The 27,520-nt window shown below is 49.6% G+C and overlaps 3 protein-coding genes across 4 annotated transcripts in view; 2 read left to right on the forward strand and 1 right to left on the reverse strand.

Moving 5' to 3' along the window:
- Positions 1-9,709, forward strand: part of GIGYF2 (GRB10 interacting GYF protein 2) — a 75,776-nt gene extending 66,067 nt beyond the window's left edge. Inside the window, exons 21-29 of the mRNA XM_054282410.1 lie at positions 453-611; positions 2,120-2,356; positions 2,941-3,063; positions 3,671-3,874; positions 3,997-4,202; positions 4,500-4,654; positions 5,112-5,281; positions 5,532-5,679; positions 7,779-9,709. Of these exons, the coding sequence (XP_054138385.1) occupies positions 453-611; positions 2,120-2,356; positions 2,941-3,063; positions 3,671-3,874; positions 3,997-4,202; positions 4,500-4,654; positions 5,112-5,281; positions 5,532-5,679; positions 7,779-7,846 (1,470 nt within the window). The 3' untranslated portion in view covers positions 7,847-9,709. The remainder of the gene's footprint in view (positions 1-452; positions 612-2,119; positions 2,357-2,940; positions 3,064-3,670; positions 3,875-3,996; positions 4,203-4,499; positions 4,655-5,111; positions 5,282-5,531; positions 5,680-7,778) is intronic.
- Positions 9,710-11,576: 1,867 nt separating this feature from the next.
- On the forward strand, positions 11,577-20,436 carry SNORC (secondary ossification center associated regulator of chondrocyte maturation). The gene is made up of 3 exons (XM_054282887.1): positions 11,577-11,803; positions 19,460-19,645; positions 20,327-20,436. Exons 1-3 carry the CDS (start codon positions 11,710-11,712, stop codon positions 20,434-20,436), a joined length of 390 nt encoding a protein of 129 aa, XP_054138862.1. The 5' UTR covers positions 11,577-11,709.
- Positions 20,437-23,006: 2,570 nt separating this feature from the next.
- NGEF (neuronal guanine nucleotide exchange factor) overlaps positions 23,007-27,520 on the reverse strand; it is a 35,349-nt gene continuing 30,835 nt past the window's right edge. For both annotated transcript variants that reach the window (XM_054282331.1, XM_054282332.1), the window contains 4 exons: positions 27,267-27,422; positions 24,694-24,773; positions 24,162-24,266; positions 23,007-23,545 (listed from right to left, as the gene is read on the reverse strand). In XM_054282331.1, the coding sequence (XP_054138306.1) occupies positions 23,373-23,545; positions 24,162-24,266; positions 24,694-24,773; positions 27,267-27,422 (514 nt within the window). In that variant the 3' untranslated portion in view covers positions 23,007-23,372. The remainder of the gene's footprint in view (positions 23,546-24,161; positions 24,267-24,693; positions 24,774-27,266; positions 27,423-27,520) is intronic.

A 27,520-nucleotide genomic window follows, 5' to 3' on the forward strand; every position in this document is an offset into this window, starting at 1 on the left:
TGAGTTTTGTAGGGCTCTTGAACAGTCACTATTCAGAAACTCCTGTAAGTAGGAAAAGCTTCCAACTTACAGCTGACAGCTCCCCCAGAAGGAATTAAATGATAGCCACACTTTGAAATATTTATAGATCTAATGTTCAACTGTTAGTGCTACATAGTGAAAAGAGGAGTCTCACCTTTTGTTGTCATTCTCAGTGCCATTATTTTTAAAACCAAAGATGGGCAATTAATGTCTTCTGGTTTTCATTAAAATAATTTATGTAGGAGATGCACATTGCATCAGACTACATGTGGGCTTGTTGTGCTTAATGCACTGTTTTGGTAGAGCTAGTTTGGAGCTAGGGAGCTTTTCTTGAGGCTACTTATTTGGCCAGACAATGCTGTGATGTGTGTTCTGATGTTGTTTGTTGATAAAATGGCATTTATAGACTGACATTTTGTTCCCAACTTCAGGAGGAGGCCCTCAGGCGACAACGGGAGCAGGAAATTGCACTAAGGCGGCAGCGGGAGGAAGAGGAGAGGCAACAACAGGAGGAAGCACTTAGGAGATTGGAGGAGAGAAGAAGAGAGGAGGAGGAAAGGCGTCAGCGAGAGGAGTTAATCCGTAAACAGGTGAAAAATGACAAAAGGGACCTCTTCTGTTTAATTATGGAGGCTGCCACAACAAACAGGCTTGAAACTTGCACCAGTGCTTGAGAGGTCAAAACAGTTTTTGTCAAAGAAAGCAGAGCTTGCAGAGAGTATCAAATTGAGTGAAAAAAGCTTGTTTACCTGTATCCTGGCTTCAGGCAAAATCCGAATCTAATACACCCTTAGTAAAGAGATTTAGGGTGGGAGGAGTGAGTGTTCTCCCTTCAAATTTAGCCTTAAGAGTGGCTTTGCAGCACAGTGTTTATACTCCTTTCTGAGGCAGAGTACAGTATCAGAATAACAGTTTGATTTGAATTAGCTCTCTCTGGCCTTTACTTTGTTATCTTCAGTATCATCTGAATTGGTCAGTTTTGGCAGTTTTTCTGTGCAATGCCAAGTCTATATACGCTACCAGAGTTTCAACTTTTTTTCTTTCCTTTTTGTTCTTATTAACAGGATTTTTTTTCTTCTTGGGGTCAGTATTAGAAGTCCCTATTGGGGAACTTAAGCTTCCAGTCCCCTAATTGATACTCTCTCAGTCCCTTGGTCAAACTAATTGGCTCCACATTAACTTCCAAGTCCATTTCAGAATTCACAGTTAGTATTTAAAAATACCTTTTCAGGGTCTTCCTTTGTAAGATGTCCATCACCATTTCTGTAATTTGTTAGCAGAAGTGTCTTCTCTGGAACTGTGCTGTTGAGTAACAACAGTAAATATCTCCGTCTTTGTCACCTGTCTCTTCTTTCCTGTTATTTCTGCCAAGTTTTATTCCACTGAAAGTGTGGTGGTACTGTAAGTAGTATAAGCAGGCAGAAGCTCAGACTGAAGGGTGTGTAACTACTAGAAGGAAAGTAATAAGAAATGAGCTGGTGTGAATTAGGGAGATGCCATTCTCTTCCAAGTTCTTTGGTGGAGCAATGGGAAACATTTATTTTTAGGAAATATAAAATATATTACTGAGAAATGTAAAGGTAAATGAACAACACAGACAGCACAGATTACAAATCACAGAATCACAAGGTTGGAACAGACTTTCAAGATTGAATCCAACCCATTCCCTGACACCTCAGCTCTCTGGCTCTGCTTAAACACAAAGGCAGGGAGCTGGAAACAGGCACAGACTCACAGATCTGCAATACCCCCAGGGAAAGCTCCCCTTCTCATAAGTGTATCCCTAAAAGCTACTCAGGAAAAGTCAGAGACATTTGTACCACCACTGCACAGTCTCCAAATCCAAGTCCTACAACTGCTGCTACCCAGAGTGAGGTTATTTACACAAAGCACCTTCCACACTGTTGCCTGGTGTGTTTTGAGTGTGCTCAGGATGGGTAGGAGCACACAACAACTACAAGGACTTCCTCTAACCTTGTATTGCCTTCAGAATAACATGGTCCCTCTCTGTTCTGTCCGAATATCAGTGCCACAGAGTTGAGTATTTTAAATTGTGTGAAGTCTCCTCAGACCTTATTCCTTTCTGTGTCCTGGGAAGGAAGAGGAGGCCGCCAAGTGGGCGCGTGAGGAGGAGGAGGCTCAGCGGCGGCTGGAGGAGAGCCGGCTGCGCATGGAGGAGGAGGCGGCGCGGCAGCGGCTGGAGGAGGAGGAGCGGAAGCGCAAGGAGCTGGAACTCCAGCGCCAGAAGGAGATCATGAGGCAGAGGCAGCAGCAGCAGGAGGCTTTACGGCGGCTGCAGCAGCAGCAGCAACAGCAGCAACTTGCACAAATGAAGGTAACCTGGTCCCTGCAGCTTTACTGCCTTTCAGCATGGGAGGTCAAGACACAGCTGTGTTCAGGGTTGTTTGTGGTAGCTCAGGTAGAGCAGGGATGGATGAGATGTCTGGAGAGGGAAGAGAGTAAAGAGTTGATGAGAGAAGGAAGAGGAAGAGAAGTTACAAATTAAAAACTGAAAATGTTCTGTCAGTGGAAGCATACTGGGAAGACATCACACATGGGCACAGATGGGTTTTTTGCCACATGGTTTTTAAGCGAGAGCCAGTGCAAAGCTTCTAAAGCTTGGAATTCCTGAAGTATTTGAAATCTAAATGGATTGCTTTCTTCAGGTAATGATGTGTTACATTATTCTTGATACTGTGTCAAAGACTGATACATCAGAGGGCAATTCAAAGAATGTATAATCTGTGTTTTCTACTTTTTCATACTTTATTGTTATACCATTTTGTACTTTCTAGGTTTTTGTTAAACTTTAAAGGTGGCCTTCCTTTTCCCCTGGGTTTATACAGTTTCTTTCCTGATTATACTCTAGCAGTGTTCTCAAATATTTTGCAATTCCTGATGATCTCTCTTTTGGCCCAGCTCCCTTCATCTTCGACATGGGGTCAGCAATCAAATTCAGGAGCTTGTCAATCCCAGACCACACTGTCATTGGCTGAAATCCAAAAGTTAGAAGAAGAACGAGAACGGCAGCTCCGAGAAGAGGTAAACACTGACAGCAGCGGAGTGCAACTTGTTAGAGGGGACTCAGCTTTGGGACTGCTTAGCTGTCACTTCAGTTATTAGAAGGAATGGTGAGGATGAGGAATGTTTTTTTGAAATAGCATAACTCAAAATCCTGTCCTTCAGGCATAGGTTCAGTAAGCACTTGTGTGAAAATTTTTATCACTTGTTAATACAAGAGTCCAAAAGAAGGGAAAAGAGCACCCTTTTAACCCTGGGAGTGTAATACGTTCACAAAACAGTTTACAGTTATTTCACATGTATATTCTAACATGTTTGAAGTTATTCACAAGACCAGGGCAATTAAAGGGAGGGTGGGTTGGGAGGGAGCACGTGATGGTAGGAGAGAAGATAATCTTCCAAGAAGCTGACTGCAGGAATGATTTGATAAATTTAGTCTGTCCAAGGCTAATAAACAATTTTTATTTACTGGTTAGCTAATGTCTCCCTTTTTGGAGAACAATAACAGGTCAGCCAGGCTTCTCCAGAAGAAAGTGAATGCTGTTTAAAACCAGTTTCCAAGCTAGGCTTTTGAATAGGAATGATCATATGAAAGTATTTACAAGCATTTTTGTCTTGCATGCAACAGCAAAGGCGTCAGCAGCGTGAACTAATGAAGGCACTCCAGCAACAGCAGCAGCAACAGCAGCAAAAACTGTCAGGCTGGGGTAATGTCACCAAACCAACAGGCACCACCAAGTCCCTGCTGGAGATACAGCAGGAAGAGGCAAGGCAGATGCAGAAACAGCAGCAACAGCAGCACCAGCAGCCGAACAGAGTCAGAAATACCACGGTACGTTTATTTATCTTATCACTACATGGAGGAGAGCAGCTGGGCCAGTTCCCTCTGTCTGTTCATGTCTTTTCTGCTGGGTCTGTGCTAATAACCAGCATCTCTTTGTTATGTCTCAGCAGCACTCTAACCTGCACACCAGCATTGGGAATTCAGTGTGGGGCTCTCTAAACACGAATCCCAGCAACCAGTGGGCATCTGACCTAGTCAGTAGCATCTGGAGCAATGCTGATACCAAAAACTCAAACATGGGTTTCTGGGATGATGCAGTGAAGGAAGTGGGACCTCGTAACTCGACCAATAAAAACAAAAGCAATGCCAGCCTCAGGTAGGAACTGGGGAAAGAACTTCTGCAAAGAAATACTGCTACTCCTGGCATGATCAGTTTGCATCAGTGGAACATCATATGTTTTCCTTTTTTTTCTCTGTGTCATTCAGGATCTGTTTTGACAACAAAAATAGCTAATAGGTGACCATTCAGAGCTCATTCTCTCACCTGCTTAGAAAATTGTTCTTAAAAAGTGTTTTCATCTTGTAAAATAGTCTTACAAGACTGTACTCTATATGGTGCTGTGGGTAAGCCTGGTAACTGATAATCTGATTATACGCATTTTCTTTACCTCAGTAAATCTGTAGGTATTACAAGTAGACAAAACAAGAAGGTAGAAGAAGAAGAGAAGCTGTTGAAATTGTTCCAGGGGGTTAATAAAGCCCAGGATGGATTCACTCAGTGGTGTGAACAGATGCTTCATGCACTCAACACAGCCAACAACTTAGATGGTAAGAGATGGAAAGAAATGAGGGGAGCACTATCTGTTCTGTTTCCTGGTAGAGTAGTTCTGAGGGACTGTAATGATATTAAACCAGTGTTTCCAATGCACTCAGCAAAAGGACATCATTAAATAGTGGCTAGAAGAACTGGCTGCATCCTCTTTTAGGTTTTCATTGTCCTAACTATAGCAAATCAGTGGGATTTGAAAAAGTTCTGAAGTCTGTCAGCCAGAGCCCTCCTGGGGTTTTCTGGTGGTCATGGAAGCATTATCTGGCAGATAGATGAGAATCCAGTTCCATCCTGCATTGCATGATAAGGCTTTATTGTGGGAAACTGGGAAGGGCAAGCTCCTAGACCAGCAAATATTTGACACAGAAATTGACACTTTGAAATTGAAAAGTGTTTATTGCATTTGTGTGTTTGCTATCAACATACACTCACTCAGGGTCTGCCTTCCTCTTGCAGTTCCCACGTTTGTATCTTTCCTGAAGGAAGTGGAGTCTCCCTATGAGGTCCATGACTACATCCGAGCCTACCTTGGAGATACTCCTGAGGCCAAGGAGTTTGCCAAGCAGTTCCTCGAGCGCCGTGCCAAACAGAAAGCCAGTCAGCAGAGGCAACAGCAGCAACAGCAGGTACAGGAGCCTCTGCTCTCCCTGGGGCTGTGTCAGGCTGCAGGCAGCACCTTGACAGTTGAGGCCAGCTGTAGGTCAGAGTGTTTTTGCATGGTGATCTGGGAAATGCTGTGGGAAGATGAGGTGGATACATCAGTAGCTAGTGTTGCCACATGGATATAGGAAGTGCTTTGGGCTCTCTGAATATTTTCTGTATAAATAAACCAGACTTCACTATGCTCTGTAATCTTGTCCTTAATTTGTTCTCTAGGATTCAGTGTGGGGGATGAACCACAGTTCGCTACATTCAGTCTTTCAGACCAATCAGAGCAACAACCAGCAGTCCAACTTTGAGGCTGTGCAGAGCGGGAAGAAAAAGAAGAAACAGAAAATGGTTCGAGCAGATCCCAGCTTGTTAGGTCTGTTTCAGTTTTTAAAAATTAATGTTTAATTTGGTAGTGGTCGTTTGCTTTGGGGAATGTAGAAGATTCTTACTGACCTTAAATACTGAATTTGAGTAGAAAAGTTGGAATGTCTTTAGAATCTTTTCAATACTATTATTTATTTAATTATTTGAAAAATTCTGTATCAGTCTCATGGAAAATTTTTGTTGAACTTTCCCTCGTGTAGTGGCCTCTTTGATACTCTTTGGGTTATTACCTGGACACCTCTTAAGTAGTTCAGGTGTTTCAGTTAAATTCCCTTTTCTCCATTGACTTGACCTATGACTATTTTATTGCTTTAGTGCTGATTTGTTCTTTGAAGAAAAGCATGTTTTCCTTCCTTTATGAGAAGCAGCTTTCTGAGGCTGCCTTTGCCTTGCCACCTTTTTCCAGAAGATAACCTCTACCCTAGTCAGAAAAGACAGCAAAGGTTGAAGTGGTCACAGACTTTCAGCTGGAGACCGTGGAGATGATGACCTCATTAGCAGTCCTTTATTTATTTATTATGTTCTGTGTCTTAATTTTTATGTGAGGCTAGTTTTAACCAGCCCCTGTAGCACTTGATGGAAAAGTTTCTTTGAAGTAGTTTTTAAGGTACAAGGCCCTTGTGTGAGTGCATGGACACTGTGGGGTGACAGTTGTTGTGCTCATATGGAATAAATGTCTGGGTTTGTGCCCTTTGTGACAGAGGGGAAACCAGGGCACTGCACTGGGCCAGGCTTTGTTGTGCTGCATCTGCTGAGCCCAATTGCTGTAGAGCAGACAGGTATTGTCCACCTGAAGTCACTGCTTTTTTAAGGCTCTAGCAGAGCCCTGCCTTTGGTTTTCGTCTTCCTTTTATTTTTTGTCTCACCAAAGTCAGTACTTCAGCTAGATCAGTGATTTCTGCACTGGTGTGTATGGAACTTCTCAGTGGAATCCTGACTTATGCCACCTCAAGGTGCCCATCCACTGACTCTGATCTGGGTACTCAATTGAATATATTAAAAAAACAACTGGTGTAATGTGAAGAAGAAATCATTACATACAATTTAGAAGTTCCAACTGGAAGGGAAGAAGCCTGTGCAGCTTTTTAAAAACGCTTACACTCACTCTTTTACAAAATAATTTCAGATGCTTTTAGGCCACACTGCCACGTGAGGGAGCCAGAACAATTTTCCTAAACCTCCTGAACAGAGCATTTCTTGCCTCTCAAAGTGGAAGGCAGCTGGTTGTCTAGCACAGAGCAAACCAATCTAACACTCTGAAACACTGAAGTTCAACTTCGTGTTTAGTAGCCTTACACAGGGGAACTTTCCCTGTTCTCATACTCCAGATGGGGCTTGTACACACTTAAAAAAGGGATTTCAGTAGGAAAGCTGCATTTGATTTATTGGATTTGTTTCCTTGCTGAAAGGGTTTTCACTCTTCCTCGCACTTTTCTCATGTGCGTCATGTCCTCAACGCGTATGGCTAAAGGGTTGAGGTGCATCTTGAGCCACCTGCGTGGCCCTGGATAACTTTGTACATTTTCACTTTGTACTCCTGAGATGGAAGTTTGTAAAAAAGCATGGATATAGATGTAATTGCTACTAGATGTCACAGGTACATGCATTGAGACTTTAAAGGGTGAAATTGCTCACAACTTCGGAAATGTGGGAGCATAATTCCATGTGTGATTCCAAGTTCTCAGAATGCTCATTTCTTCCTCTCAGACCATGTAAGTATGGTGTTGACAGCCACTTCAAGAGCCAGTTGATTTAAACACATTCCCTTTTGAGATGTTGCAGAGCCATGTTGCCACCATGTGTAGATGTGCCTTCTACTAGCTCTGCAGGTGACATCTTTTAAATGGAACTTGAAAAGTCTTCTGATCTGGTTTTAAAGACCAAGTGATGCTTGTCTAAATATACAGTTGATTATCTTTAGTTTATTAAGGAAAAAATCAGTCATTTTGGGTGACTGCAGCTGTAGCCTTACTGAATTACCCCTACATTCACTTTCTCTTACACATGGGACTGCATTCAACAGACGTTTTGTATCAAGTACACTATGCCACAGCCAGATTTATAACACCAGTTTTTCTTGGTTCACAGGGTTTTCAGTGAATGCTTCATCAGAGCGGCTCAATATGGGAGAAATAGAGACTTTGGAAGACTACTGAGCATGTGCAAATCAACTGGCTTTTCCTGCATCTGTTAACCATGGATTCTCCGTTTGGACACCGTACTCTCCACCTTGTGTTGTTCTTTGCCTCGCAGTGAATCACAGGATCAATCATCTCAGGCTGCTTCCTCTGGCCCCAGCAAACCCTTTCTGCCCAGGACTGCACAGGCGTTGTTCTACTGTCAGCCCACTCGAGTGGACTTTGCTCAGAGTCCCGGGAGGGTGGGAGTCAGGCTTTGTTCACAACAAGGCTGAATTGGGCAGCAAGCTTTCACTGTGCTGTGATTCATTCTGCTGACATACCTGGAAAAAAAAAATCAATTGGGATTCTGCAAAGCATTGCTTCCTTCTCCTGGTTACTCTTACCACATCCAACACGTGCAGTCATATGGAGAGAGAGAGAGAGAGAGATTGAGAGAGAGTTTGTGGTTAACAGATGTTGGTCAAAACCAAAATGCCACACAGATACTGACTTGGCTGCTCCATCAGGGCAAGAGGTGCTCTCCTGGCCAGGAGTTGCATTCATAAGCTACCCTTAGAAACTGGCAACAGGAGAGGGGCGGTAGTGGGCACAGTTTAGCTTGGGTTGGTTTGAAGTTGCACACCCCCTGCCAGCCCTTCTCAGCACATAATTTTTGGAGGGAAAGCTCGAGTCTGTCTTCATTAGGTGGTGATGCTGAAGCTGGTGGAGTTCCTGTCGGCATTCTCCAGCCTTCCTGGACAAGTGGGGACTTCTGCTCTGGAAAAAGGGGGGTGGCATCTCTTCTTTCAGGCTGAATTTACCCCATAAGTGCTACCTTCAGAGGGTTAGGACCAGTTTATTTTGAGCTCTTTTCCTGCAAATTTGTCTCGTTTAAGAGACAGTGGGATCTTTACAGTGTGGATCTGTAGTCTCTGGAGAGGGTGGACCCTGGCTTTCAGAGACGTGCCAGCAGCCTCAGCTGGCTGTCACTTGAAGCAGTGCTTAGGTATCGAGCAGAGATGCCCTTTCGTCACGGAGAGAGACACTGGAGGACGAAGCTTTGTGCAATGATGGCCCTGCTTATCTTCTACACCTTAAAAGTACTTCATGCACCTTCACTGGGATCCATAACCTCTAAGTGTTTATGGAGTTATAACCTTCCTCTCTCACCGAAAGATTAACACCACCTTCCCTGCTCCACGAACCCACCCACCCACCCCACACACACCACAAAGGACAGAGAAGGAAAACTGCCAAATGCACTTAGTTTGACCCCCCTGGTCCCATCTCCCGTCCCCAGAGGGGTGTAACCTGCAAAGGGAGATATGCTGCAGTTTTGGTGGAGTTGTATAAAGGTGTCTGTTATTCTGTCATCACTGCCTAAAGAAAACAGTTTGAGTTGCTCAAGAGCAGTTTGGCTTTGGGTTTTATTTTGTTTGGTTTATTCATTTTTTGGGGTCACCTTCCCCTCCTCCTCCTCTCTCTTCCCCCGTCCCCAAACATGTACAGTAACTATACAGAGACTGCTGCAGACTTGTATATAGTTTTTGGATCTGATAGCATGGAGAGACTTGGAACTGTTGCAAATCTGGTCTCCCTGTCTCCTTTGCTTTGTAAATTCATAAAAGGGGGAAGAGGGGTAGTTAAAATGTTTACAAAACTTTAAACTCCCTCTGAACTTTTGCCAGTGTGGGGGGGGAAAAAAAGAGAGAACTTAAATAAAACCTGGTTGTATTATATCTGAGAGAAAACTTTCTGCTTGCTTTTGTCAAAGCTGAGTATTGAGATAATTCCTGGTGCTAAAACCCACCCAAACTCGACTTGCATCAGTTTTCATCAAGAAACAACAAGCAAATACACAGGATGTGGAACAACAGCTGCTGCTTTATTTCTTCCCTGGTGAGGAATACTGGTTGGTTTTTCTACTTGATAATTTTAGAGTTCAAATAAACACCAGTAAGTTGATATTGGAAATTTCTAACAAGAAAGCTTTAATTTTCCTCTGCTGTCTGTAGAGAAACGTGTGCATTCATGCTGGTGCTGTTTATGCAGGGGAGATCAAGCCATGGCTGGTTTGCTCTTAACACAAACACTTGGCCACGGAGCCTCCGTTGCCAGTCGGTGCCCACCCCGTGCACTCCAGTGCACTGCCCTAAATAAGGTGTTTTATTTCTCCCCTCAGCCTAAAGTCCACATGGAAACCATGGAAGTTTCTCTATTTAGACTTAGTTTCCTTTTTTGATACTTGTTTTTGTGTGGAAAATCCCAGTAAAGGTAATGGTAAATGTCCTGCTATTCACCTGACCATGGAAAACAAGTATGCTGAGGCCTGACTTACACAGTAGGCTTGCATGATGTTCAGCTGGTGTCTGAGAGAACAGTTGATGCTTAGGCTGATAACCTGACTTGTTTTAATATCTTCTCTTTTTAGCATATAAGGTGTGTGGTTCATAATTGCTTTCTGGTTTTTTAGTGGTGTGATCTAATTTCTGCAAGCTAATTTTGGACTGCTCTCCACCCTGTTGCAAGTACACTAAAGTGTGTTAGTTTTGAGCTCGGCAGGAAAGGAACAGCTTCTCGATTGCTAAATGAAAATGCAGAAATGCAAGCAGGGAAAATGTGCAATAATTTGTCAAACTTTGAGGACCTCACTTGGCTCCTGGGAGTTTGTAGATAATGGACCAGTGGGGAAGCTAACACTGTTCATAATACTGAAATACTCTGGTTTCTGTGTTTCTATGAAGGTAAGGTGGTGGCATGTGCAGATTGTGCGCTCAGGTGACAGCATTGCCACCTTCTGTGACAAATAGGGCCCTTTTCTGTAGCAAGAGTCATTTGGATCAGTAGGGATGGGGAAAACGGGCTCCAAAAAGCAAAGCAATTGCTGCAAAAAAATCTGAATCTGAAATTTAAGACTTAAATACTTGTGTCATATTTTCAGAGCATAAAGAACTGACATTGGAGGTGTTTATGTATTCATTTCATGATGGGAAACCATGAAGTATTCATCATCATATCAGCTCCAAAATACTAATGAAACTTCTGTGACAATCAGCTGGAGTGTTCCCCTTTTTATACACCTCATCTATTCGCCATTCTTTGTTGCTGCAAATGTGATTTGAAGCAAACCTGGGTTTTCTGTGCTGTGAACTGTCCTGAGCCCCTGAGGCAGGCAGGGACAGAGTGGCAGAGGCTGGCAGGAGGAGGTGGTGCCTGAGGAGCTGGGATCTGAGGAGGATGCTGGCATTGCCTGCCGGAGGCGACTCTCCTGGAACGCTCGGAGACTTTGACAGCAGTTCTGAGACCACCCATGGCTCCCAGGCCAGCTCTGTAAGTATTCCACCCAGGAACAAGGATGCCATGGAGCTGCTCTGGCTCTGTGTCAGAGCATTTTAGCCTCAGAAGATTGAGGCCCTTGTGGTTTGCTCTCCCCACCCTGCAATGCCCTGCCACCCTGCACAGTGAGGGAGAGCACAGCCCTCAAATGGGCTGCTGGCTCTTGGGCTGAGCTGCCCCAATGGCTCCTGTGTTATTTCCTGTGCCTTGGGATGGCCAGCCCCAGGGAAGGCATTCCAGGAGCATCCTCGTGGCCTCTGGGAAGGGCTCAGCAACAACTGCTTGTGTGTGCACTGACCTGGCAGGGTCCTGATGGCTCTGCTTGGCTGCCTATGGGGTTTTAGGCACAAGTTTGGGAGGGTGGAGCTGCCTTTAGGAGGAGGTGTGCTCCTGGAGCCAGAGAGAGAGAGGCTCTGCTGGGCTTTGCACTCTCTCTGCACAGCTGCTCTTGTGAAGGACTTTTTTTCTTTTTTTGTTTTTTTACCTGACTGAACAGAATTTTTATTATACCAGTGAAATTTCTGAGTTGTTTGTGCTTTGAAGAGTTTTAAGGATTCCTGCTGATGTTTTTCCTGAGGGAAGCCATGCCCTACCACAGAGTCCTTCGCCTGGTCCTGCTAACGCTGTGCAGCATCCTGGTCCCTGCTGTGCTGGCAGGTAAGGAACTTTGTTTGCATTTAAAACCCAAAAGTTTGGGAGATCCTTTCCTACACTGCCCTCTCTCTTCTCCCTTCTTTGAAAACATCCCTAAATATGTGTTGAATTATAATTGATTAAGGGAAACTAGCTTTGGTGGCTGCTGGTGAGCAAGAATATATTTTCAGTGGAGAAAATCCTTTAACTTTACCTAAGCAGAATGGCAGTAGCACCTATTGTGAGCATTGGTGGGACAGGCTGTCCCTCAGCTTTTAATAGCAGGAAGAAGTTACAGGCTAAAGCCTGTGTGCCAATTCCTGGTTCCTTCTGTGTTCTCTACTGCAGCAGAGCACAGCAGCTGCTTTAGGCAGAACCAGGGAAGTGTCCATAAAAACCCCAGTTCAAAGCCAAGGTGTGCATCCTTATGGGGTTGCTCTGGAGCTGGGGTAGCAGGGCAGTGCTGGAAAAGTGCCTGGCTCTGACTTGCTTGCAGTGAGGTGATGGGAAGAAGAATGGGAGAGATGCCTGTTCTGTAAGGCACTGTTTCCCTGGGGATTGTTATTAATTTCAGCTTTACCTGCTCCTGCCTTCAGCAGAGCTGTGTTGGCTGCAGGGAGCTGGGGGCACAGCTTCAAAGGCTGCAGGTCTGAGGTGGGTTTTACAGCTGGGAAAAAAACTGACTTCCAAACCCCCTGCACTGATGGGCTCTGAGTGTACAGGTGGAAACTCTTATGGGGAATTGCTTCCCCCAAAGCCTTTCCCTCAAAGCAGTGGAGGCAAGGCTGAAGAGATGGCTGGGGCCAAGATAACAGGCACAGCATTTGTTTTCCTGAATTTCTGTCCTGCCTTCCAAGACCTGGAGTAATGTTGTTTTGCAGTTCTCTCACAGTTTCTTCTGAGCATCTTGCCTCACAGGGAGATCTGGCCAGCTGTCTAGCAGATCAAATTATGGAATTCTTTTTAAAGGAGCTTTCATATGGGTAGGGAAATTCACCACTGTGCTTGGCTGGAACATCTGTGGGTGGAGGAGCGCAATTAGTGCAGCTGGTATCTTCTCCTCCTAGGACACCTTCTTTGAAGGGAAACCTTCAAAGTAACTAAGAAATGAGCACTAAAAAGTAGATACTTTCCTTCTCAAACCATGAACTTTTTTTGTGCAGTGGAACATTAATCATTTTAGCACAGTTTCAGTTTGTGCCTCGCTGTTGCTCTCGGAAGCACTGACCATGCTCTCCCCCATACCAGGTAAGATTTTTTTCTTAATCATTAGCAGTATTTCACTCTGCAGGAAGTGATTAATTTCCAGTGAGAATTCAATCTGCTTCCTCTCCAAGCTGGAATCTCTTCTATGCTGTTTTAAATTTCCAATATTTGGTCCCTTTGCTCTGGCCCCCCTCCTTGCCAGCTTTTCCATGTGCTTGCTCTGGCATTGCAGCTGTGGTTTGTGCCTGGTGCTGCCTCCCAAGTTTTACTTGATCCTCATACTGGGTGAGTTGTGCTCATGCAACGAGGCTTGAAGGGCTTTGTACTGGGGAGTGCAGCATTCAGATCTTGGGGTATAGGAGACTCCGTGCTTTCTCTGCAGTGCTTCAGAGATGTAAGGCCTCTAACAGGTTGTTCCCTGCTCCCTCAGAGAGGACAGGAGGAAGCCACCCCATGAGCAGAATGATTCTCCGCTGCATGGAGAGTTCCTGCCCCCAGTACAGGTGCTTTGAGGAGCAGTGGAACTTTTTCTGCCTTTACTCCATTAGAAAAGGAAATTTCCGGCCTGGTGCAGACAAAGAGGGGAAGGGCACACAGACAGCCCTCTGGCCTCAGCACCTACACACACAGCCCTGCCTTTCTGTAAACAAGTTTGCTCAGTATCCATCAGAACCACAGCTCTGCCTTGCTGCACACAGGAGCTCCTGGCCTTGCCCTCCACAGGCTGCCCTTTGTGCTGCTGCTGAAGGGCTCCTTTCAGCCCAGCCCTGGCCCTGTGCCTGCCGTGGCCACCTGGGGCTGGACAGCCCCTTGCTGGCCTCAGGGTTCACCAGCCCCTGCCCTTTCATCTCAGCACTCTGAGTGTCCCCAGCAGAGCCCTGCAGAGTGAGCAGGAGCAGCTCTGCCTTGGAGAGGGCTGACCATGGGTCATGCAGCCCCCAGGCCCGGGATGAGTCTCCTTTCCCTGTTGGCTGCTTCTCACTGGTCTGATTTCCTGGACAGCATGGTCGGGGCTCTGCAACTGGTGAAAGTGTGAACTTCTCCAAGTTACTGAGCTCTTTCCAACATAACATTTTGTCAAAGATGGGGAGGCAACCAAGCACATCTTTAACCCCCTTACACATATCTGGGTGCAACAGGAAACAGCCAGCTCAAGGATCTCTGACAAACCTCAGCCTTCTCCACTTCCTCTTTTTCCAAACACAAGTGGCAGGTAGGCCTAGAGCACAGGAAGAACTGATTGTTTTTTTCCTATCAGCAAACCCAGTTTCAATTCCTGTAATGGATTCAGAGCCCCAAATGAGCTGCAAGTTAGTGCAAAGCCTTTGCAAGGCATTGGCTCCTGAATCATGTGCATGTTCGGTGTTTAAACTCCCATGTGAGTTCCTCAGCTTGTTTTGAGCTAATGTGGAAATATGTTTGACTGCAGTAGCACATCAGAATGAGTCTGGGGAGAAAAAAGCAACAGAACACACACACTAAAGGAAAAGACACAGGAAAACACCTTGACCAAGAACATCTTTCTGTAGCAGCTTGTGTGGTTTTTTTCAACTACAGGAGAAACAAAGATTATTAGGCAACTTTTTAAAGCTTAAGTTCTAGAACATGGATAGCAGTAAATAGGTTTTGTTTGATGTAGTTGTTCCAGCAGATCTGTCCACACTTGAACCAGGACTTTGTAAGCCATTACTCAACCTTGCTTTGCTCCAACACTCCTTACAGATTTCTGATATTGGTATTGGCTCCTGAATAAGGAGCTAGGTTGGAGGTGGACAGTGAGGATGATGAAATGCTGAAGTCAGCTTGTGTGAAGAAGACAATTGGCCAGTGGCAAGTAACCTTCAGGGACAGTGATGTGATTTGGCCACATCTGTCTGCCTCAAGATCTCACAGTTGGCCTGTGGGGAGGGTCTGGTTCCTTCAGATTTGGTTGGCATCCCCTGGGGCTGTCATTTACAGACACACTTCCAGTCCTACCTTTCAGTCACTGAGTACCTGGGGCACTGGCCACCACATCACTGTGCTGGCAGCTCACCCCACCTTCTTTCTAAGCATGGAAATAGCAGCTTTGTCAAGTTGCATTTGCCATCATCCCCTCTGGATCTCTCTATGGCCCATGTGTCTGGAGTTCCTGGCCCCTGCATCACTTGGAAAACTCATCGTGTATTTCTTTATGGTAACTGATATTTTCTTCCCATTTCCTCACCTCAGTTATAACTTACCTGTGCTGGAGAGAGCAAGAAGACAGTGCAGCAGAGAGATTTCCCTAAAATAAGACAATTTGTAGTCTTAACATGTGGGAAGGAAGAGCTGCCATCATCCACCTGACCTTCTAAAAGCACTCTAATAATTTTAGTCCATTTTGTCCAGTTCCATCTCCAGTAAAATGCCAATAAGATTATTGCATGTTTTTGCATGTCATGACAAGGCTTTTACTGTTAGTCTGAAAGCAGCAGTTGCCCTCAGCTTGTGTTTCAGTGCTGAGACAGAGCTAATGCAGGGGAAGAGCTCATTTATACCAGAGCCCGGAGGCTTCCCTCCCTCTGGGGCAGCTGGCACTGAGGCCCAGAGCCTGGCAGTGGTGGGTGACTCGTGTGCCTCAGCAGCCTGGCAGCCCCTCCATGTGCCCCTGGCTGCCCCTGCAGGGCAAGTAAACCATGTGAGTGTGCCACAGGAGTGTTCTAGAGGTAGGACTGGTCCTGGACTGATGGCAGCACAGCTAATGCATGACTTTCTCCCAGATATTAAACATCTGGTCTTGTGATGGATGATGTATTTTGAGTGTGTTTCTTGCTTCTTTATTTCTCCAAAGTTCTCAGGTGAACAGGAGTACAAGCCATGCAGTACTTTACTTTGGTATTTAGTTTCCAGCTCTTTGTTGCACTCCCTCCCTGGAGATGGCAGCATGTTTGGGTGTTTTTACATGCTAAGTTAAGATTGTTGTTTCTTGCCCCACAGCCATGGAGCTTCCTTTCAACTTGCCCTTTCCTTGGGAAGGGCTGCTGCCAGCTCCAGAGCTGTCACTGAGGCATTTGTTGAGGTTCACAGGCCACGTCCCCCTCATCACAGTGAGAGTGAGAGTGACAGTGTGGGCAGGAAGGCCTGGCCATGCTGGTGCTGCTTTCTCTGCAGGTCATGTCTAGATCCTGGTGTCCTGCTCATGCACAGAATAACTGAGCCTGGGAAGAGCAGGGCTTGTGGTGGTCACCCAAAACATCAGGTGCAGAGCAGAGAACTGAACTTCCTGAGCTGGGTCCCCTGCCTGTAGATAGAATCCCTCCAGATTCTATCCAGCAGATGACTGGAAAAGGCCCTTGTGTCTCACCTGGAGACATAAGACTTCACTAATAGTGTGCATGTGTTGGGGTTTGGTACCTGACACAAACTCTCTTTCCCATCACTTTTCTTGCTTTTACCAGGGGACTGAAATGGGATTGTGGCATCTGATGTGGGTCCATTAGAGATCTGCCACTCCCAGCCACCAGCTGTGTGGGTGACACTCACTGGGACTGTCAGGGAAGCAGGTGTGAAACCTCTGCTTGTTAAAGAAACCTGCTGCATGCATGAGGATAGTTGGATGGGTGCTTGGGCTTCTCAGCTGGAGGAGTGGAGGCATATGAAGACACGAGCTTTTAGGTTAGGAGGGAAAATCCAAGGAGAGACGTGGGGAGAACGGTGCTGGTTATGAGCAGATGTTCTCCCAGGCTGCAGCAATGGGCTCTGGAGGAACCTGCCTCTTGCTTTGTGTTCCGCCCTCTGTGTGCCCACAGCAGGGCCCTTGGCACCTGCTCCAGCAGCACTGAGGGGCAGGAGCTGAGAAGGGGACCAGCAGTGAGCCCTGGCTCCTGAGGAGGCTCAGCTGCAGGTATTTCACTCAGTGTGTGTGCAGGAATCTGCTGCTGCCTCTGAGCTCACAACTGTTCCCGAGGCAGCAGACCTGACTGAAAGGGGTTGTGTTTCCCTGGGCTGAAGTGCCAGTAGGGTAAAACCACAAGAACTCGGGACAGCAAATGCACGTTAAGCACATTCTGCCTTTTCTGTGTGGGCAAACTGAAAGTGTGTTTCAGTTGGATGGGGGGAATTAACAAAATACATATCCAGCAGCCATCCAAGTTTCTATAAATCACAGCGATCATAAATGAATTAGACTGTTTCCTCTGTATTGGCTATCAAAAATGAGCTCTGTGCCCTGGAAAATTTCTGGCAGCTCTCTTTAAGCAGGAGTTAGATGCATGGAGAACAGGAGAGACTATCTGGCACCTCTGGGCCTGGTGGCACCTGTGGGACCTTTGCACTATGGTTAGAAGAGATAGTGCTCCCTCCTCTTCCCTTTGAGAGCAGGGATTGGGAAGACCCAGCCCAGGTCATAGTCTCCCTGGATGGTGCCTGCATCTGTTAGAGATCATCTGAGCTAGCACCAGTCCCTGGTCACATAAAGGCATGTGTGCAGCTCTGGGGAAAAAAACGTTCTTGGGAAAGGAAGCAAAGCTGTCCTCCAGCTTTGCGTTCCTCTGCCAGGTGGGGACAGTGGCAGTGTTGGTTCTGCTCTGGGGTGTGTTGACAGAGTCAGGAAGGTCATGGCTGGAGTGTGGCTCTTCTGTGTGGAGTTTCTCCCTTACAAAAGCAGCCTGGAACCAGGGCTTCCAAAGTATTCCATATGTTTGATCTGTTCCTAAACCAACAGCTTCCCATGCCACTGTTGGTAGCTAAATAGCCCAGCTCTGCTCAGTTCTCTCCTGTGTTAACTAGCTTTTCTCACTGAATTCTGTATTTCTTCTTGTTCCATTCTCTGGCTGTGACACCATGGGATTTAAAGTAGAGAGGTCCACTGGAAATGGCACTTTGTGGAAGAGCCATGGGATGGAATATGAGTCTTCAGCTCTGCTGGCTGGTTTTGCAGCACAGGTTGGGAAGGGCCCTGCAAAGGCTTTGGTGTTTGTGGGGAGCTCTTGTGGCACACAAACCTGTGTGCATGTACAGGGGAGCTGAGATGCCACGTCTGGTGCAGAGGACCAAGTGTGTGAGGGCACGGTGTTCTCTGCTACACCCAGCTTTGCCTGGGTTCCTGCCTGGGTCTCACTGGCACAGGCTGCACACTGGAACTTGTCTCTGTTGCTCATTGGGCCAGGGTTAAACTTGGCAATTGTCTTGCTGGATACCCTGTAGCTTTTCTGCCTGTAGAAAGAGCTTTCAAAACTTGTCTAGAATGTTGCTGTGTTCCCAGGATTGTGGAATAGCTCTGGTGATGGTGGGAGCTACTCTGATACAAGCCCTGCAATAAGTTCTCAGTGGGTTTGTACCCTCAGGAAAGATGAGTGTTTTGGCCCTCCCTGTTCCAGGGAGGGGTCTTAAGGGAGAACAAAGTGTGGTGCAGCCCATTAATGAGGATTCTTTGCTCTCCCCCCACAGCACCTTCTGTCCACAGGAGGCAAGGAGGGCTCCAGGCACTTAAAGCTGGGGCTGGTAGTGCCAAGATGTGCTGCTGCCATTTCTCTCCACAGAGAGCCTGGGACAAGTCTTCAAGTGCCCCTGGTACACCAAGGTTCATATGCCAGGATTGGGATGCCCTGGGATACCTCAGTGCCTTGCCCCAGGGAGCTTGGGCTGTTTGTTCCAGCTCTTGACTCGCTGTTCCCCAGTCCTGATAACCATTGTGTCAGTTCAGGAGGGCCCTGGCAGTGAATGTTGTTCGTTTTTCTCCCCCCTGCTTTTTTCCCCATCCCAGTGCAACATTCCCAGCGGTTTCTGCAGGGAGCTGTGGAATGTCTCCTGCTCCTGCCAGAGCCCACCTGAACAAGGCTGGGCATTGACAGGGAGTGCTTGCTGAGCCACACACAGGGAGGGCTCTCTGGCTTGGTCTCTGACCCACGGCAGGAAGGAATAACAGGAGACGAGTGGTAACATTAAACAGAAGCCAGCCTGCCTTTCATCTCCCCGGTGTGGCGGGGGTGCAGCAGGGGGAAGTCGAGGCTCTGGGGTCCTGCCTGGGGGAGCCATGTCCTGTGCTGTGCCAGCACCTCCAGCATCCTGCACTGCATGGGCTGGTGGTGCAGGACAAAAGGGCCCTGAGATGCTGTCAATTTGGCCAGCACAGGTGGCCCGGTGGCCTCTGCCTGTTGGCAGGGTGACAGCCCTTCCCAGCCCAGTCCCAAGGGCATCCATGAGTAAAGCAGCTGTGGATGTTCATGTGGGGCCTGTTTGTGCACGAGCAGAGGTTGCAGGGTGTCAGGGCACTCTGTGTTGTCCCGTGTGTGCTGTGAGCACACTAGGTTGCCACAGAAGCACGTTGCCTTTGCCTGCTCTGGGTACGGCCGTTCAGCAGAGGTGATGTGCCCTCGGAGGAGGGCTCTGCCGTACCGGGGTTCTCAGCCCTCAGGGCACCTGGAGGCAGCTGAAGCCCAGGGACCCGCAGAGCTGTGGTTGTCACAAGTAGCCTGACCGGGCTCCCCACGCCCGCGGGTGCTTGTCTTCCAGCAGAGTACCCGCAGGACGCGGTCCCCACCCTCTGGAACGAGCCGCCCGAGCTGCCCTCTGGAGCCGGTCCCTTCGACGCTGCCACTGCCACCGCCCGGCTGTCGGATGCCACTGCCTTCCCCCCGTACACCTCCGAGCTGGAGCCCGAGGACACCACCCACCTGCACCGCCTGGACACCGGGGACGGTGAGTGACTGCGACAGGCACCGCCCGCGGCTCACTCCCGCAGCAGCCTGGGATGTCCTCACGGATTTGCTCCCTGTGGGACTGTCACCTCCCGGGAGGGGTTAAAGCCACACTGCTGGGGAGGGGGAAGGCTGCCCTTATTGCCTGCTCATGGAAACTTCCCTGCTGAAAAACTTTTGCTGTGGAGCTCTTGCCAGCCCCAAGATGGCTTCTTCCTGCCCCATGACTTGTCATGGCAGGCACCTGCCCTGAAAAGAAAACTGCCCTGAGTGTAGGTAGGGCTGTGCAGGACAGAGTGTGCCGGGAGCTCCCTGGACAGGGAGCACGAGTGCCTTTCCTGGCTTGTGGCTCCTGACTGACAGCAAGCACCAGCTGAGATCTGGTCCTGCTGCAAGGGAAGCAACTCTCCCAGTGTGTGAGCAGGAAAGCTGGGCACCACTGACCCACTTTGTGGCAACTGTCCTTGTCACTGGGAGCTGGCTGAGGTGGTGGTGGCTGGCTACAGCCCCCTGCCCAAAGGTGCACAGGATGACATGTGGGACATGCAAGTACAGGGAGCTCTGGGACAGGAGTGTGGCCTGATGCCTGGGGACATGCTGGGTGTGGGGTGATCCTTGCAGCCCTTCCCATCTGGGCCCTACTGTCTCTGCTGACCTCGTGCCCTCTTCTCTCTTCCTGCAGGCTCACTGGGACCCGGGGCTATTGGTGCCATTGTCATCGCCTCCCTCCTGGGTACGTCTGTGCTTGTGGCCTTGGTCGTCATCACACTGAGAAAGTTCTCGGCCTCCTGAACTCAATAAAACATTTTTCTGTTACACAACCGGCCTGTCTGCAGCCCTTGGCTGCTCCTGAACTGTCTGCCTGGGGCTCTGGGAGAAATGGTGCCAAGGATACGGGAAAAGCACTGCAGGCCCTGTGCTGGGCAGCCATGCATCGAGTGCTCATTGCCCTTGGTGTGTGTGTTATCTCCTGGGTGGCACAGATCTGGCAGGGCCTGTCAACCCCACTCAGGAGGAACCTGTGGCAGAGTGTGGCTTTGAGCAGGGAGCTCAAAAGAATCTTTCTGGGTCTAGTCTGGGTGATGGTAACAGTGTCGGGCATCACCCTGCACAGCTTTCCTAGGAAAGGGTTGTTCATGGGTGTAAGCCACCCCAAGTTCATGTGCAACCCCATTTTGACCCACTGCATTTGGGCCAGTTGCACCAGAGGGGACAGGGGAGGAGACAAGTGATCAGCCTGGGGGAGGAAGGACACACACAAGTGTTTTGGCACTGGCTTGCTCAGCTACATTTTATCACACGGAAAAACCAGACAACAAGAAGTTCCCCTCAGTTCGCTGAGGCAGCCTGGCAAGGGCTGGGGGGCTCCAGCCTGTGCTTGTGGGCCCCAGGCCTGGCCTGTACAACACTGGAGATCACTGAGATGGAGGCGTGCAGGGCTGGGTCTGAGGAAATAACACTGGATGCCATTCAGTGGAAATGGCACAGCCTGTGCCTGGGGTCCGGAGTCCTGTGGAATCGCAGCAGAGCAGGAGGGGCTGGAGCAATCCCAGGGCTTGGTAGTGAGTGATGGATGGCACAGCAGCACTGAGCCCCTCTCCCTGGAGCAGTGCAGTGAGGAGCTGGCATCCTGGCTATGGCCAGCTGGTGAAACATCCAATGGGCAAGGGAGCATTTCTGTGCTGTGAGTAACATGCCAGGTAGGCACGTGGGGCTGCAGGCCTGGGGCTGGGCTGGCCTGGGCCACAAAGCTGGATGCTGTGGGATGTGGTGATTTCTCAGGTAATTTTAAGGAATTCCTAGAGCTGGAGCTCCTCTGGGGTTTGCACTAGTGAATTTGTGGCTGTTGCAAGGTTTGAATCCTGAGCTGGAGGTTTGGTTGACACAGAAAGATGACTGTCGGGTGCTGTTGGAGGGACCTGGCTTGGGGTGTCCCCACTAAATCGGCTCAATGCAGCAGACTGGAGGCTGCAAGTCTTCCAGCCCCCTCTGAGGCTGGGCAGTGACTGGTGACTGGGAACCACGGGCTGGTATGAACTTCCCACAGGTGGCCACGGCAGCACAGCCCTGCTGGCTGTTGTCACATGCTAATGTGGTGCCACTGATCTGGGCCTGAGTGAAGAATGCCTTCTTTCCCCTTCACTGCTGTGGCTCCCACCACTTTGGTCCTGGGTGCTGGCTCTGGGCTGGCTGGCCCAAGGCTGTGGTGTCAGCAGGGACAGCCCTGGAATCCACCTCAGCTGTGTTCAGCCTCCAACTGCACACACCATGTTGTCCAAAGAGCAGTTCTGTGCCTCCCTTCACAGCTTCCAAGCATCCTGCTTTCTCCCCACATTCCTGCTGGCCTGGCTGTGCTCCTCCTGTCCATGCCCATGGCCCCTGTGTGGCTCTGTTGGCAGCTGCTCTCCGTCCCTTCTCTGAGCACAACCGTGGCACAGCCAGAGCATCAATCAGCACAGGCTACAATGCCTGGAAGACAATCCTTTGCCATGTTACAGAAAGGTGCCAATTAATTCATTCCCTAATGGATGCTGGCCACAACTTGGGCCCAGCTTGTGGCTGAGAGGCTCTCAGCCACATGTGGAACTGTTGAACAAGGGGTGGCTGCTGTGGGTCTGTCCCCCACGCTGCTCTCAGTGCTGTGCCCACGGCTTCATGCGTTGCTCAGTGCCACAGCTGGAAGGAGTGATGAGCTGGCTCTGCTGGCCACAAGACTTGCATATATACATGGAGGTGAGCCTGTACAGGGAGGCTGTGGGGGTGGGTTACAAGCATGCAGGCAGCCGTTGCTGGGCCTCCCAGAGCATGTAGGACAGCAGCTCCCAGCTAAGGTCACTCACCTGCTGTGGGGCTGCTGGTGTTCGTGTGGTGGGCGAGATGCTGCTGGCACAGCCACCCCTGCTGTGGCCTCAGCAGCAGGGCGTAGCAAAGACCACAAGTGCACGATCAACCAGTAAAGGACATGATGCTGGGGTTCTGCAGTGGCCTTGCAGAAGGAGGGAGGCTGTGGTAGAGGGGGCTGAGCCACGGGACAGTGTCCAGATGTGCTTTGAGGTTGTCAGGCAGGCAAAGACGTGGGTTAGGGCTTGCAAGGCTGAGCTGCTGCTGGAGAAGAGCTGAGTGTGGAGCACTGCAGAGCATTTGACTGGAAGCAGATTGAAGGTCTGCCTGTGGGAATGAGTCCAGCAGCTTCACAGCAGCACTAGGGCAGTGGAGTTCCTAAAGCTCATCCCAGGCAGTTGTCAGTGAGCTCTGAGATAGTTGAGACTGCTGCTTGACTGCAGTTCTGCCCCTGTGAGATGCTGGGTTCAGAGCACTCCAGACTTAGAAGGTAGCAATGAGCTGTTAATGCTTAAACCGGGTGATATCAATTGCTCATGTTTGTGGCCACTGCCCTTCCCAAGCAGCCTGAGCCAGCCCAAGCCAGCACATGTGGCTCACTTGGCCAGCACCTGGTGGCCTTCAGGCAGTGTCCGCTGAGCTCGTGCTCTTTGGGGCTTTACAGAACACTTGGAAAAGGGTTATTTACAGTTTAAAGCGCTGATCTCCAGGAAAGGACCAGTGCTTCCAGAGGGCCTAGGAATGACAGTCTGTTTGTTCATGGGTCTGTGTGCCTCGTCCTGTGCACCAGGTCCCCCACAATGTCCCACAGCTGCCACCTCCTCCCAGCTGGCAGCCTCTGTCTTCTGTCTCTCTGAGGCACTCCAGATGCTTGGGGATGCCGGTGGTCACTGGCGGTTTCTGCTGCCCAGTTTTCTTCTCTGACTGTCATCTGACTTGTGCACCCGGAAACATTCCTTCAGGTTCTGGGCTCGGATTTTGGGGTTCAGGATCTCCTCCCCCATAGAACTGGGGAACCAGCCCCTCTCCTGGTCATGAAGACGTTCCCCAAATATCCAGCCTGAGTATAGACAGACACAGGCATAAGTGAGGAAGGACTGGCCCTTGCTCCTGCACTAGGACAGCTGTGCTGGAAAGAGCCATTGGAGCTGGCAGAGCTTTCTACTCAAAACCTGTGCTGGAGCACACCCAGGATGTCCATCCTGCAAGGAGGCCATCTCACCTGAGCAGCATCATGTGAGGATAACTGGCTCAAAGGATGCCAGCAGAAAGCAGGCACTGCTGCCACCAAGTGCCCTCAGCTGTCCCTGGAGCCACAGCAGTGGTCCCCAGCAGACATCCAATGTGACTGAGACCAGCAGCTACAAGAGTACCCCAGAGAGCAGGACCACGTGGCTGTGAAGCAACATGAAGGTAACAATAGCTTATATCTGAAGTGGCTGTGCTAGCTCTACCATGGCTCACAGCTGGTGCTGGGAGGCTGTGCCAGTGTTGTCACAACTGAGGCAACCTGGATTGGCTATTAGGAGAAGGCAGTAACTTCCTTCTCTGGCTGTGATGCTGATGCCAGGGCCTCTCCCTGGCTGGAGGGAGAAACTCACAACTACCTGCCTGCAGCAAAGCCCATCCTCCCACAGTGACTCCCAGCCCATCCCCATCCCATCCTGTCCCCATACCATCATCTGTCTTGTCCAGGATGTTGAGAACATCAGCCAGTTCTAAGGAGAGCTCATCAGGCTGCTGGGCCACGTACGGGTGGACACACTGGATCTGTGGGCAGTCTGCCAAGAAACAGGGCAGGAGTGAGGGAGGGACTGGGATGGAGCCCCTTGAAGAACAGCCCAGATTGGGTGACTGTAGCCCCATGAGCTCTGCACGTGGTCCCTCTGATCTGGGGAAGCCAGGGAGTGCCCCAGCCACAGGTACTGGGGAAGCAACTCTTGGGAAGGGACCGGGTTCATGTCACCACCACCATGCTAGCCATGGGCAGCCTGGAAGGGAGGAAAGTGCTGGTGTAGCCCAGCCCAGGTTGGAGGGGTTGAGGTCAGGGCCAGGCCCAGGACAAGCCAGAGACAAAAGGAGGGGAGCCCAGGGAGAGGGTTCAGCTTTGGCATAGGTCCCAGGTATGTGGCTGCACTGAGATCAGGCAGAATAAGGTGTCCTGGGATAGGGGTGAAGAGCTCCCAGCTCCCATGCTGTGTCTCTTACCAACAAGTCTGGATGTAAATGAAACAAATTTGGTTCTCCGGTTTGGGGCTAGTGAAATCATCCAGCGCTTCATTTCACTCCTGGATAGGGGAGACAAACCATAGCTGTGAACATGCAAGAGTTGTAAGAGCTCTAGTTCTCCTGGCCAGCCAGTTCTGGGCTTCATGTTCCTCCTCCCAGCCTTTTCCTGCCTGCCCCTCCAGGGTCCTGGGTGCAGTGGTGATGCTGAGCCCCACTGCTGCACACCCTGGTTGGGATGTCACACGTGACAGTGCTCTGGGCCCTGCTGCACAGCCCTGGCTGTCCCCCACAGGCAGCACGGTCCCTCTCTGGGGAGGGTCCCTCTCTGGGGAGGGTCCCTCTGCTGGCATTACTGTCAAGAGCCAGCAGCCAGGTGGGGGGCCTGGCACTCTCTGAGAAGTAGCAAGCAAAGGCAGCTCCTGGCTGGGCTGCTCAACAGGAGCAGTTTTTCTGGGAGACAAGCAGTTACAGGAACCATTTATTCCTGCAACTGCTGTGTAGGAACATTTAAAGGGCAGAGCTGATTAATTCCCTTGCAGAAGAGCACTGCAGCACACCAAAGGTACCACTTGCTTGGCAACAAGACCTTGTTGGAGCCTGAAGTGAACAGCATGCTGCAAAATCTGGACCTGCAGTTGGAAGGGTGAAGATCTCACAAATGCTGGAGAAGACCCAGGCTTGGCTCCCCTCAGGCTTCCCTCAGCCCCATGAGGAAATGGGGCAGTTCACCTTCACAGGCTCTAGCTCCTGCCTGGAGGACCAGCTGTGCTTCCATCTGAGAGTTTTCTACCTTCCCTGGTTTTAAAGCCTGAGCTTGACACACATGAAAAGCCATGGGAGTGCCTTCAGGAAGGAGAGGGGCCTAAAAGAGGGATGTAAAGGACAAGTGCTGGCAGGTTGATCTGTAGGGTTGGGAATACTTTATACTTCAGGTATGAAGAACAATGCCAAGGACCAGTGGAAATACCTGCAGGTCACATCACATGAAGATGTGGGACAAGGGCCTTGGTCCCAGAGGAGCTATAACATGTGGAGGTCAAACCCAGAGTCCTGCCATGCTTGTGGCCCTGTCTGCATGCTGGGCCTGCACACAGATCCTTACGGGGCTCCATGGATCTGCCACAGTGCGCAGCTCCTCTCAGCCTGCAAAGAGCCCACCCACACTGCAGTTCCATCGGTGCAACTGACTGTGTCCAAATAAAGTGTCAGCTCCTGGCAGAGCCCACCCAGGGCATGAGCTGCAAGTTGCTACTGAGCAGCATTGTTGCAAGAGTGCAAGAGCTGTAGAAGAGATGCAGAAGTCTCTGTTTGGCTCCCACTTATCTCTTCTAACTGTTTAGTTTTCCAGTCTGTGCACAGTACTACCTCCACCATTCCTGCATCTCTGAAACAGCAGCCTTCAGCAGTTGGTATGTCACATTTCAGTGCTCAAGACCTGTTGGCAAGCCATGTTCTGGATCACATACCTGCTGTGGCCACCTAGAAGATGGGACAGGATGCAGAGCATGGACCTGAGACTGCCTCCCCTGAGCTGAGCAAATCCTGGCCTGGTTTATCATTTGCTGCACAGCCAAGCCTCACAGACGTCACACATGCGCTTGCCCTGCATAGTGTGAGTGACATCTCTATTTTCAGTGCAGCAGAGCTGCAGCCATATGTCTGGGGAGAAGGTGCAGCTGCTCACTGTGCTGGGGGCTCGTTATCCTGGTGCTGATGCTGTAGTGGTGGTGAGGGGCAGTCAGGGTGCAACCCCGGTGTTCATTTAGGAATATGGATGATGAACAGCAGCCTGCTGACAGCAGACAACATCAACCTGGGGATGTGCATTGTTTCTAGGAGCTGTTTAGCTGGTGGCTAGAAAATGTGGGCCTGGTAATGCTTGGGTCAGTGAGAAAGCCATGCCCTGTGCTCCAAAACAACTGGGTCAGTGCTAGCACAGCTGAATCATTTGCCGAGCCTGAGCTTGTTGGAGCCTGATGTGAAAAATCAGTGAGCCAGAAAATCTGTATCCCGGGAGACAAGGAGGCCCTGAGCTGCAGAAGGGCTGCACAAGACTGGCACTGGCTGTGGAGACACAGAGGAAGCAGCCTTTTCTCCCACCTTCACCCACAAACAGGAGATACTTTACTCCACAGGGCGGGTCAGGCATGGCCATGATTCTTGTGAGTCAGTGGAGCCTCTGGAGTGTGTGAGTGTATATCCTGCTTGGTTTTACTTTCTGAACATGCTGCAGTCTATAAATCAGCTGGGGCCTGGTGCCTGGGCTGATTTCTGATCTCTCTGTCCCAGAACAGGGACTGCCTGTCTGTCCACCACCCCAGAGGCCTCAAATACACCATGCAGGAGAGAAACCTGCCTAGGTGACCAGTAGCCTTGGGGCTTTCAGTAGCCTCAGGGGAGTTATGCTGGGCAGAGAGGTTGGTAGGGCCAGCTCAGCTGCAGCAGTGGGATCCCCCCATGCCCATCCCTGGAAAGCCTGGACATCTGGTCCCCATGAAGGCAGGATGTAAGAGACAGCACTGCTGAGTGACAGCAGGGTGACTGGTACTCACTGGGACGATGCCTTCAGCATGTAGCTGGCCTCCCGGTCATCTGCGTTCTCTAGCAGCCTCAAGATGAAGACATTGGCCAAACTCTGCCCCTGATCTTCTAACTCCTCTACCCGAAGAAGCCCTCGGGGAGCAGAGTCAAACACTTGGTACTTGTCCCTGGGAGAGGTAAGAGAGATTAGGAAAAACTGTGGTTGTTGCAGGAGACTTTGAGTTCAGCCACCCAGGACTGTACTGAGGACACAGAGCAGAAGCTG

The sequence above is a fragment of the Melozone crissalis genome, unplaced genomic scaffold (assembly GCF_028551555.1).
Source record: "Melozone crissalis strain CALT ecotype California unplaced genomic scaffold, PUWL_Pcris_2 ptg000034l_1, whole genome shotgun sequence".
NCBI classification, from domain to species: domain Eukaryota; kingdom Metazoa; phylum Chordata; class Aves; order Passeriformes; family Passerellidae; genus Melozone; species Melozone crissalis.